Source organism: Peromyscus maniculatus, chromosome 3 (assembly GCF_049852395.1).
Source record: "Peromyscus maniculatus bairdii isolate BWxNUB_F1_BW_parent chromosome 3, HU_Pman_BW_mat_3.1, whole genome shotgun sequence".
Lineage (NCBI taxonomy): Eukaryota > Metazoa > Chordata > Mammalia > Rodentia > Cricetidae > Peromyscus > Peromyscus maniculatus.
This window is the reverse complement of record NC_134854.1, coordinates 9,473,411-9,485,667: the sequence shown is the minus strand read 5'-3', so window position 1 is coordinate 9,485,667 and position 12,257 is coordinate 9,473,411. Positions and strand designations below refer to the sequence as shown.

The 12,257-nt window shown below is 40.0% G+C and overlaps 1 protein-coding gene across 1 annotated transcript in view; it reads right to left on the bottom strand.

Annotated features, from left to right (window-relative positions):
* Wnt2 (Wnt family member 2) overlaps nt 1–12,257 on the bottom strand; it is a 40,840-nt gene that overhangs the window by 22,745 nt on the left and 5,838 nt on the right. Inside the window, exon 3 of the mRNA XM_006991230.4 lies at nt 9,861–10,138. Coding sequence (XP_006991292.1) covers nt 9,861–10,138 — 278 coding nt within the window. The remainder of the gene's footprint in view (nt 1–9,860; nt 10,139–12,257) is intronic.

The following is a 12,257-nucleotide window of genomic DNA, read 5'->3' as shown; positions in this document are numbered from 1 at the left end:
CTGAGTCCACCCAGATGAAGTACAGATGTAGGCAGACTGCAGCCTCTACCATCTCATATATCTTCAGTCTCTCTCCACCACTCACTGTTTGAACATTGTTCATGCACATCTTGTTCATGCATATTGTTATGTCTATGATACTTGTGTTCTTACTGAACATGTACAGGCTATCTCTGATCATTATTCCCTAATCAATATGACATAACAACTATGTAGCATTTAAATTGTCAAATGATGCAAATTGAAGGAGATATAAATATGTGTGTGCATATATATGTGATGTACAAATAATATACTATTTTATGTAAGGGGTTTAAATATCTCAGATTTGGATATCCACAGAAGATTCAGAAATCAATGGACCACAGAAGCTGAGGCATAATAGTATTGTTAACCATGAAGTCAAGTGCAGTGATGTCCTGGGGCTGAATTTTATTAGCTGCTAGCCTATGCCACAGCCTTTCTGGCATGAAGGACACTCTTAGAATGGAGGGCTAGCTTCACAGCTGAGATTCAGCATTCGGTCCTCCTCCTCTGCACACACACTTCCCTCGATGCCAGGTTTCCCTTTTGTCTGCTCATTCTTTCTGCTTGTAGTACATGTTTAACTCCTTTAAGGTGCACAGAGGATACATTTTCTGAATTCTTGCGTGTCTAAGGTCTTACTTCAGCCTTCACATTTGATTAATAGCTTGGCTGGGTATAGAATTCTGGATTGAAAATAATTTTCCCTCAAGTTTAGAGGTGTAGCCCTGCAGGCTCTTTGCCTCCAGTGCTGCCAATGGGAAATAGGACATCTTACTGATTCTTTTGCTATGGATTCATTTTGGCTTTTGTTTTATTTATTTTTTTCTTTCACAAAAACTTCTAGAATCTTTCTCGTGTTCTTGGTATTCTGAAATATCACACCTCAGGAATTTTTCCCATTCATTAATCCTCCCTGACAGTTATAGACCTTTTCAACCTACACTGGTAGACTTCAATGCTGAAATATTCTTTTTAAGATTTGCCTTTCTGCACTTTTCATAGTCTTTGTGACATTCTAATTGGCCCATAGACCCTGAAAATTCATCCTCTATGTCTTTCAATTTTATTTATTTCTTGAAGAATTTTCTTGAGGAAAAAAATGTATTAAAGTAACATTTCTGGTTCTTTACATCCCTTGTTCTTTTCTCCCCGGACTGGAAAAACTGACTTGCCCAACTGGTGAGTCTGAAGGAAGGACTAACGGCTTTCCCTTCCTTCTTCTGTGGGATCTGCTAGCCTGCTGAGAAAATACACTGTGACCAAGCCTCTCAAACCAGCCAGCGATCTCATGAATGGGGTTCAATGCCTAGCCTGTAAAAGGGCAGAGTCCACGTTCTGGGGTCTCTTTGGAAGCACTGTGCTACACAAGGCTCCCATCCCTTGGTGCAGCCTTTCCCCAGCCGGCAGTGAAATTGACATGTTTGTTCCATCTGTCTGTCCATTTGGTACCTGGTTTCAAACTGGAGTGAGAAATGGGGGATTGTGTGTGACCTCCTCAAACTCCATTTATCACTTGGGTTTTTGCTTTACTTTTGGGAGAGTTCTTTAGCTTCCTCTTCTGATTTCTTGCTCTCTTGCCATCCCTACCCACTTTTATTTACAGATGCTACTGTTTCCTTGAATCTCATGAGAAGACTGACCAGGCTTTGTAAAATTTCTTCTCTACTTCCTAAAGTACTGATTTTAATCTGGCAGTCATTTTCCATTTTATGGTACACACTTTTCCATGGCTCAGTTTATCATTTTTGTAGCTATATATAAATACTGTTTTCTTCTTTTGCTATCTTCCTGTTGTAGAAGAATCAATTGCAACTTTTTTCTCTCCAGTGTGAGACTGACAGCTTCATTCACAGCCTCAGATAAATACCATCATACAATTCAATCTCCACTTCTCTGTTGTCTCTTGAAATCTCTCCTGAAAGCTCTCCTGCTCTGTTCCTCTCTTTGATTCTTACTGGAGGCCACGTGCACAGTCCTTGCTGGGCATCTCTATTCAGTCACACAGCCCTCATGAATCTGTATGTCACCATACTGGCCAGAATTATTCTCAAGGACTCGCTCCAGCACTGCGTGTCTGAAACCCATCTGATTCTCACTCTGTGGTATCTGGTCAACCTGTCACCACAAGCTTGGTGGGTGCTACAGCCAAAAAAGGCAGATGTGGGAGAAAACTCCCAAGGACAGCAGCAGCTTTTTGGTGTTCAGCACTAGTACAAAGAACATTTTTAGCTCAATATATATCATTTTCCCTAACATTCTCCAGTGGGTTGCTGTAAGGTTAAAAATCTAACTGATCATATTTTTATGAAACTCTTAAATATTTGACTTTGATAATTTTTAAGTTTTTTTTACTTAGAGCCTACTTTCTACTTTTAGAATTTAATGTTTTAAACTTCCTTTTATTAAAAGGAACTCTATATATTAGCATTCTATATCACAGAGACAAAATTCTGAATGCTAAAAGAGAGAAAAAGTAGGCTGGGTGGTGGTGGCACGTACCTTTGACCCTAGCACTTGGTAGGCAGAGGCAGGAGGATCTCTGTGAGTTCTAGGCCAGCCTGGTCTACAGAGCTGTTAAACAGAGAAACCCTGCCTCGAAAAAACAAGAGGGGGGGGGGATTATAGAAGGATATGCTATACATACATTGTGTAGAAAATTCTATTTAGATTTCTTTGCCCAGCCTGCTATCAGAATATTACAAAGAGGCATAATATTCATTAGGTTCTTCTTTTATGCCAGACCATGTTTTGTGTTGTGGAGTAGCTGTTTTATTGAATCAACACAAGCATATAAAGTCCATTATTACCCGCCCTTTCCAGGAGGTCCGCAGGCCCTTAGTGAGACGTGCAGGGGGGTAGTATCTGACGCCTGGGGTTTCACATTAACTCCCTTGCTAGTCTTCTTGTTCTGGGATTTGTGAGGCCCTGGGTACATGTTCTCCAGATCCGGTGAGTCCTGCATTTTTCTACACACAATGTCTACATCTTTAATTATGTTCTGAAAAGCATTATTTTGCCAATTGTAAGAACAAACTGCTCTCAACGAGAAGGTATTCTACACCAGCTTTTATGAAAACCAAACAGAAGGAACCACTAAGGTGGCCTCATCAGGTTTTCTTAAAGAATAGAAGAATTATTTTCTATTCATGTTGCCAAGCTTACAAACCCTAAATTGTGTTATACTCATTTCCAATTAGAAAAAGTCCATCTACTATATATTATACAAAATACTTGCCCATGATTGATTGGCCTTGCCTTAGAAATCAAATATATGATCTGTTTTAGGTTTACTACCTGGTAAGCACTTATAAACTGAAGCATTGGAAGACATGTTGGTGCTCCGATTTTTAGTTCGTTGTATTGCACAAAGCAGCCAACATATTTCTGGTCCTATCAGTTTTCCTGAGGAAACACACATTAAAAACACATTATTTAATTTCCAGATTGGCTTAGAGCCAAGTGCATTTATTACCAATTAAATGCTTTTGACAGGCCCACATCTCTAAGATAGGAGTTACTGAACACTGAAACAATTTATATCCTTCAACTGTGCATGCACTGGAACCAGGGAAGCAAGGAATGTTTATTAGAAAAGGTGCAATTGGTTAGCTTATGCAAACATTTATTAAGTCCAATAAGGTACTGTGATTTCTTCAGTTCTGTCATCTATTAAAAACAGTGACTGTAGGTGGGCTTAGGAAATATAAGGTGTGGGGTTTGTATTTGTAGGATTTAGCATTCCCATAGACCAACCATATATACAATAATTCTAGTTGACAAATGATGCAGGGCTAAGACACATTCTCTAATAATAGAACTTTCATGGAACTGAAATAACTTTGTTAAGAGTTATCCTCTGTTTGAGAACTTTAACTTTGGTTGGGTTGTGATTCATGTAATACATAGTGTATCAAATGCACATTAATTTGAGATTTAATGAGACAGAGGCTGGTGCTTACTCTGACTTTTCAAAATCTACAATTTTTGTACATTGTACAAAAAATACAAAAAACTGAGTTTTTAGTATTATGAACTAAGGGGATCGGCTGGGAAATGGGGCTTTGCAAACTGAGCTTCGTGCCCTGTGAAGATGCTGGAGATTGTTAACGGGAAGGGCAGGAGGAAGAGAAGTGCACACAGTTTGCGCTGCAGCACAGCTTGGTTCGATCCCTCCCTTGCCCGTTGACATTCCTTGCTTTTTAAGAGTGGGATTTCTTTTTCATCATATGCCAGTTCTCTGAAGTCCGATCTATTATTTGTTTATTACCTATTTCAAGTGATATCAGGGGATCTATTTTTTGATATCTTTATTAGAACTTAGGTTTTTGTTGCTGTTGTTGTTTTGTCTTAAGGTTCTGCTTACCAGTTATACAACACTGATTTTATGTTTACTTTGGAGGCATTTCCTGTGGATGAACTTACAAGTGTTTGCTGTGCCCCGGCTTTCCAGGGGGCCACTTGAAGGGCCTTGGTGCTCTCCCTTTCCAGTCTTTGCCTGGTACTTATTTGGGCAGAATGCTGGAGTCCCTCATTCCAGAAGGTCCTCCCCTACAAAATTCAGGGTACCAACGGAACTAGGATTTTCAGATCACTTCAATTAGTAAATACAGCCAGTTTGTGTCCTGATTCTGACTACTTTATTATACTCCTGTTTCCTCACATGTAAAACATACTTAATTTTTAGGTTTTCTTGAAATCTGGTGCATATGTATGGGCATCTTGTTTTCTATGGCAATGCTAGTTAGGGAGCCTGTCCAAGGATGTGTTCAAGTCTTATAGAATCTTGCCTTCTTATTGCCCCAGTCAAGATGACATCTATAGGTAGAATTGCTCACATTACCATAGACAATACTATGTTTTATTTAACAAAAATCAATATAAACAGTTACCAAATGCTCTGTTTTATAGTTAATTAATATCAGAGAGCAAACTATAACATTCCCAACACTGATACTTAAGACTGGTCATAAAATTCAAGGAGCTAGAAGTAGTCTTGCAATTTTATTAATAAATCTATTTTTAATCATTAATTCAAATATATTATAAAATGTTTTAACTTTGATACCCATTACTCTTTCAAAGTAGACTTAAAAGGAATTGAAAAATACATGAAAATTGAACCAAAGTATCGTGTCTTTCCAGTGACATCCAAATGTCTTGGCACGGTACCTAAGGATCTCTAGGTGTGGCAAAGGTACATATGCAGCTTTTGCTCCCATTACGTCTGTCAGTAGCTTCCCCATGGAACTCTGGTCATTCCTCACCTTTATACCTTACATTCCATCAATCCTGAAGGGCATTTCTCTATGGGAAGTCTGTCTCTAGCTTGTAGGCTTCGTGTGTGTTTGTGTGTGTGTGTGTGTGTGTGTGTGTGTGTGTGTGAGAGAGAGAGAGAGAGAGAGAGAGAGAGAGAGAGACAGAGACAGAGACAGAGAGACACAGAGAGAGAGAGACATTTATCTCCTCAGTTAACATATCCTACCCTAGTCTGCCACTTGACACAGCTTATCTTGTACTTAAATGCCACCATCTCTCTGACTAAAAGTTACTTTTGTGGCCACGTACTTCTTCATATCCATTTTCTTATCTGACTCAGTACTCCCAAATATGTTTGTCCAGGGAGCTTTGACAAGTTGTCTTTTGAACTAAGTAACACATCATGCTTTCAGTAAGACATAGTGCTTCCAGACTTGCAGTGTCATTCATTGAAATTCTGTGAATCTCTCAAATGAGATCAAGTGGCTTAAGCTGAGCTCACAATGACCCATGGCAATGTTTTCAACATTAAGACATTTCCCTGTTAAAATGAATTGCTACCTAAGAGTCTTCTTTGTAAAAAAAACAAAACAGGTGTCCTTCATTGTGTGGATTTATGTCCAGGTCTTCAATTCTATTCCATTCATCAGTGTTTCTGTTTTTATTACTATAAATAGTGTAATATTTTATTATAACGTCATGTTGTTTTTATTACTATAACTTTCATACTGCAACTTGAAATCTAGGGCAGTGAAAGACACGGAAGGAGTGAGCACAAAGTCTCACCTCTAGCTAAGGAGATGTTTGCCATTGAGACCCACTGGGAGAGGGAGAATTAGTTTTCATCCCTGTAGTGACACTGGGTATATCAAGCACACTCCAGGGAGAGCCTCGTGCTCAGGAGTGGTTGACAGATACAGAATGTCTCTATGCCTTGTTTTTTGATGTTGTTGGCTTTTTTGTCTTCTATTTGTTTTTGTTCTTTTCAGGGAGAGAAAGAGCACAGTTGGGTGGGTGGGGTTGGGGAGGAGCTGGAGGAGTGAAATTCATGATCAGAATAGATTGTTTGAAAGAATTTTAAGAACAAAAAGATGAAAGAACAGCAAGGAACCCCATGCTCAGTGCAGAACGTCTGTGAGATGAAGCCACACAAGGAAAAATGGCATCGCCAAAGCCACCTTCCAAAGACAGCGGCTGCTGCCTCTTTGGCTTTTTAATTAAAAAAAATAGAAATCCTGTTTGTTTTTCTAGAAAATTCAGAAGCAGCGACAATGTGGAAATACAGACATGTGCCTTTGGGCAGACACAACTGTATTTGAACCCCAGGCCAGGTGTCCCATTACCACCTGGCCCTGTGTTGCCCCCTTATCTCCTTGTGGGCAATTTCTGACCTGTAATTAGAAATATCCGTGCTACTTTTTAGTCCTATTAATATGTAGGAAGACCCTATTATAAAACATTTAAAAAGACTTTATAAGTTAGCAAAACTATGCCCATTTTATTAGTGCATTGGACTGTACAGAAGATAAGCCTGTAGACAGAAAAACTGATTAAACCCTAAAGAATGGTTCATGTTGGGTTTGGGCCAGCTTCTCTTACCCAAGTTATAAACAACTTTGGCTCCACTAATGGGAAAAGGACTTTTGCTCAGCAGCTCATACACGCCCAGAGGCCTGAGCTACTTGCTTATACTTATTTTCCCATACTCTGCATATTTCATTTAACATTATATCTGACAAATCCAGTGAGCAAAATCACTGCTATTGCAAGATGAATGCTAAAGTGGAACCAATATTAAATTCCATGTTCTTTCTGTTTTCACTATAATAAGAGATGGATTTTGGAGAAAATATTTTTATAGAGTTCTGTTATGGAAATTCATATTCTTAAAGAAATTTCTGGAGTTGTTAAAGAGCAGTATTTGATTAGATTTAAAGATTATTTTTATTCAGATTCTCTTAGGACAGTTTAATGAACTGGAGATTATTTCCTCTTAGAAAAAGAATGGAACAATTGAAAAGGCCCCTGCAAGCTCATGAAAGAGGATAAATGGTGGCTCTGGACCGGGTGTTGTTTGCGGGTCATTCACTAAAAATGATCTTACTCTAACTTGCACGTCCCCACAGTGTGGCTTCAGACTCACAGCCTGGAAGCTGTGGAGGAACGGTTTTGAACCAGGTGAACTTACTTCCTAATTCTATCTGGAACCAGAAACCTAGAGGCAATGAAAGACAAACGTCCGGTGAACATGAAAGAAAAAAAGAATTATAGAATCCCTTGAAAATGCTTAGAATGAATAATGCAGACTTAGATGGTATTACAGAAGAGAAACACGTGAGGATGCCCTAACCAGCTGTCATAATAAATTAATTAAACTGTAGTTATTGGGGGCAAATTGAAGTCTTACATGGATGGCAGCGTTGAATTGTGACAGCATTGGCTAAACTGATATGTCTTGGAACAGATGACTTTTCTTTCTAATAAAATATATTACTCCCCCCCACCCCCGCCCTGTTACTCTCAGTTTTAAAGGTAGATGGTGTTCATATCAGACAATTTGGAAAGCACTAAAAAGCAACAGAATAAAAAACCTGGACTGATGTTCCTGTGAGTCCTGGGAGGCTGGGGTTTCTAGACTGGGCTTGTTGGAAACTTAGCTCAGGAGGACTGCCTTCAAACATGAACCCAGCCTGTTCTCATTTTGATTCCACAGACCTTCTGTTGTGAAGAAGGGGGAGTTAGTACTGGGGGCCTAATGACCGCAAGAAGAGAATTAGAGACGCATGTTTATCTCAATACATTTACTCTCATTAAAGTTCATATTCACTGACATCATGCATCTCCTTGAAAAAGTCTGCCCACCCACCATTAATTAAAGCCACATTTTAAAAAGTCAGTGTGTGCACTTTTATTCCAATCAAAAGTAGCCTCCTAAGTTTTGTGGAGTAGGCAGGAGAATATCTGAGGCCTGACAGCTGTTCACCTCTTTGCAGTGAACAGTCATGTGATTTACATTAAAACACTTGTTTATGTAGGACCTAGTATGTAATAGCTAAGATCTATTGTTTTGAAGATTAGACTATTCAGTGTCTAATGACCTATTATAAAAACTTCACATATATTGTAATAAGTTGACACTCTTTTGGATACAATGTCGAGTCATAGAGCCTATCTTTCCAAATAGAGGAGTCTAGTTAAAATACCCCCATTCAAATCATTAAGCAGTGCACTCCTATCAAAGACACCACACTTTGTAACTTACATGTGCTCTATGGATGTCAAAACAAAGGTCAGTGTAGATTATTTTTATCTAAATCATTGCACAAACAGTATTTACCAATTTAGGATTGCACAATCATAGTCTATAGTCTTGGCAGTGGCCACCAGAAGCTCACAATTTCACGCCAATAAAGAATGTTCATGTTTAAGTTCAAAAAGGGTACTGTCTGTAAACAGCTCAGGTCACACTCATCCTATTCATGTGCCAAATAAGAGGCCCTCTTCTTCCGCTTCTTTTAAATGAGATTCGTTCCTTGCAGGAGCACAGTAAGAGGATTACGTCCAAACAGATCTGGAGTCTTTTTCTATGCTTTTTCATATCACTCCCTTCTCCACATCTTTCAATTTTTTGCTTACTTTTTCTTTTTTTTACAAATTAATATCAGGTGTATCTGATGTTTTATTGACAAAAGGCAAACTATAGCTATTTCTTCTGGCAATTATATTATCTTATAGTGGTTCAGACCAAATATTTGATTATCTCGGCCAGTTTCTGCTTTCTGTCCAAAGGCAACAATAATAATACTCTAGTTCTCTTTTTACTCTGGCCAAACTGTCACCTAAACAGTCCTACCTCATTAATGCATTGTCCATAGGCACTGAAGCAGTTTAATACCAGGTTGAAGTACCTTGGCCTAGTAGTTAAATATGAGTTCTAGTCCTGACCTCTGGCCAACTATTGGTGAGAACCTTGGGAACTTTAGCTTCCTTATACACCAAATGGGTGTTTGAAGGGGATTGCAGACCAGAGTCCGATGGACTGGGAGGTTCATCAGGACGAAAGGATAAGGGTGTTTCTTTGGTTCTCTTATTCAACCAGTAACATAAAAAACAGGAGGGGGTATTATAGCTAGTGCTGCTTCTGGCTTCAAAAGAGAGTGCTCCTGCATTCAGGAGAAGCCAACCCACCATGCTTGGTGAATTGCTTTCATGAACTATCTAGAAAATGCTCTGGGTATTGATACACCATACAAGTATTCAATGTGCTATTGCGATTCGAGATGAAGAACTATCTGGCAGATGATACCTCCTACCTGGACTCCACACTATCCAGAGGGATCATAAAATACTTGACTCACAAAACTGCTCCAAGCAATGGAGTGGACTCCTTGAACGCAGCCGTGGGAAGGAGGTGGGGCATGGGTGGGGATGTCCCAGCCCAGTTGGTGGCACTCTTTAGAACAAGTGGCCCCGAGCTGGGGGTCAGCAGAAAACCATGTCTACACTGCACTTAGTCAACTCTAGGAAATCTGAAGAAAGGCCACAGGGCCCTCAAGTGAGCAGGAGAGCAGGCCTACCTTCCTTCCAGCTCTGTTGTTGTGAAGGTTCATCAGGGCTCGGGCATCCTTCCCTTTTCTCTCCTTGGCGTCTACAAAGGCACGGGCGAACTTGATCCCATAGTCAATGTTGTCGCTGCAGCCACCCCAGTCGAAGGCGCCTTTGCTGTCCTTGGCACTTCCTTTCTTCTTGGGGTCGCAGGAACAGGACTTGAGTTCTCCTTGGCTACAGGCCCTGGTGATGGCAAATACAACGCCAGCTGAGGAGATGGCGTAAACAAAGGCAGACTCCCGACTACCTGCAACAAAAATGCTCTTCTTAAAAGCGGTCAGAGAGCCTCTCTTGAAGTGTCCTGCATTGCTATCATATGGTGGCTGCTGGGCATTCCATCTCCTATGGTGTTCAAGGGTTCTTTTCTAGATCCCAGGCTGTTTCTTTAATGTGAATCACTTATACTTAATGTAGGGTTTGGTTCATTTAAATATCTAATGTCCAACTCTCCTTAACTACAGAGTAGAAAAGGTAAAAGATGGACTTGCTCCTGGGTTCAGCGAATTGCATTCACCCCAAACCCTGGATGTCCCAGAAGAGTACAACTGGCATGAGCCATCTGAGTTTCTCCATCTATAAAACAGTCTGGATTCTACAGCCCTATCATTCAGTCCATTGTATGCTTTAGAAGTCATGATATCACAGCTTGGAAAAAAGCTGTCAAGACAGACACTTGTCTATAGTCTTGGCTACTCCAGAGGCCGGGGTGGAAGACTGCTTGAACCCAAGAGTTGGAGGCCAGAGCAAACAAACACCCTCCCAAATCTCTAGGCATTTCTGAAGACATTAAGGCAATTTTAACTTAAAGACAGTGCAACACTGAAATCAAGAAAATCTTGGGGCTAGAGTAGGAAGAGAATTCAGTCAGCCACCAGCCCCTGGCATTAACACTGGAGAGCTGGCTTGCCATCAACTCTCACAAGTAATTGGAAGATTGTTGAAGGTGATATGCAATATCCTTGGGTTATATACTGTGTCTAACTACTAAGGTGATTTCCCTTTCTTCTGGAACACCTGCACTAATCATTGGTATCGGGTCAGAGACAGTGAAAAGCTTTTCCTTTGGTTTTTCTGGAAAGAAACAAATTTACCGCCTATAATTAGACTTGGGCAAGAACTCTTTGGGGGCTTTCGTAGACTTATTCTTTATTAGAGAGCAGCCTACTTTCACTTACAGGCTGAGAGGTACATATTTCAGTGCAATAACTACATTAAATTATTTTTAATAATCTGTAGTAACTCATAACACAGTGTTGTGGTAGAGTGACAGATATAAGGCTCTTTGGGGTCTGTGTGCACCTCATTTTTCAAGTGGAACTGTATTTCATTGTTATTAGCATAGCTTTTTATTAATGGTTGCTGCAGCAAATATATTAACAATCAAAATAGAAGCTGGACAAGCTAATGCCAATGTAAGGCAGAAAGCAGAGAACCATTCAGTGATTCAATCTGTCAAGACTAGTGTGACTTTTTGAACCACACAGCTGGGAGAACAGACCACTTTTTCCCATTGAAACCCTACTCCTTTCCACGTGCGCCTCTGTGCTACAGCTTTCTGTGCATCCCTTGCAAAATTTGCATTGATAGTCTCGTCATTAAAAACCAGGAACACATATCTGCACCATAGGAAATGGCCCTTACCTCGGCCCTTTAGGAATATCTCCCTCCAAAACTCTAACCATCTAAAAAGGGGACCAGTTATTTCCAGGGATGATCACTTAGATGAGTATTTGCCATAGGTAGCAAGCAGTGCTCTAGAGAGAGAATGGTGGGCTCCTGGGAACTGTTTCAAAAGTCCCTTCATAAGCAAGAGCTTACACAGCCGAAGAGGAATTGAGAGGTGCTGAATAATATGGCTTAATTTTGTCTACGGGCTTTTGGATAAATAACACTTATTTATTTTTATAGTTTTGAAAAATTCCTTGCTGATAGTTTGTTTGTTTGTTTTTTGCTTTTTAAGACAGGGTTGCTCTGTGTAGTTTTGGTGCCTGTCCTGGATCTTGCTCTATAGACCAGGCTGGCCTCGAACTCACAGAGATCTGCCTGGCTCTGCCTCCTGAGTGCTGGGATTAAAGGCATGCACCACCACCGCCCGGCAGTTGTTTTATCATTGAAAATCTAGTTCGGGATTTGGAACCCAGTGTCCATATTTACAGAAATCATATGTGAGAAATAACCATACATGATTAATATATTTATCTTATAATTTGAGCAAGATATTTTGTAAGTGAGAAAAAGCACTGAAGATGTGGATCATAGCATATTAGGAACTCACAGTATTTTAAAAGCACTAGAGAGGTTTTTAAGGTGCAAAATTCATCCTCATGCGACTGCTGAACAATCACATTAACTTGTTGACTTGACCA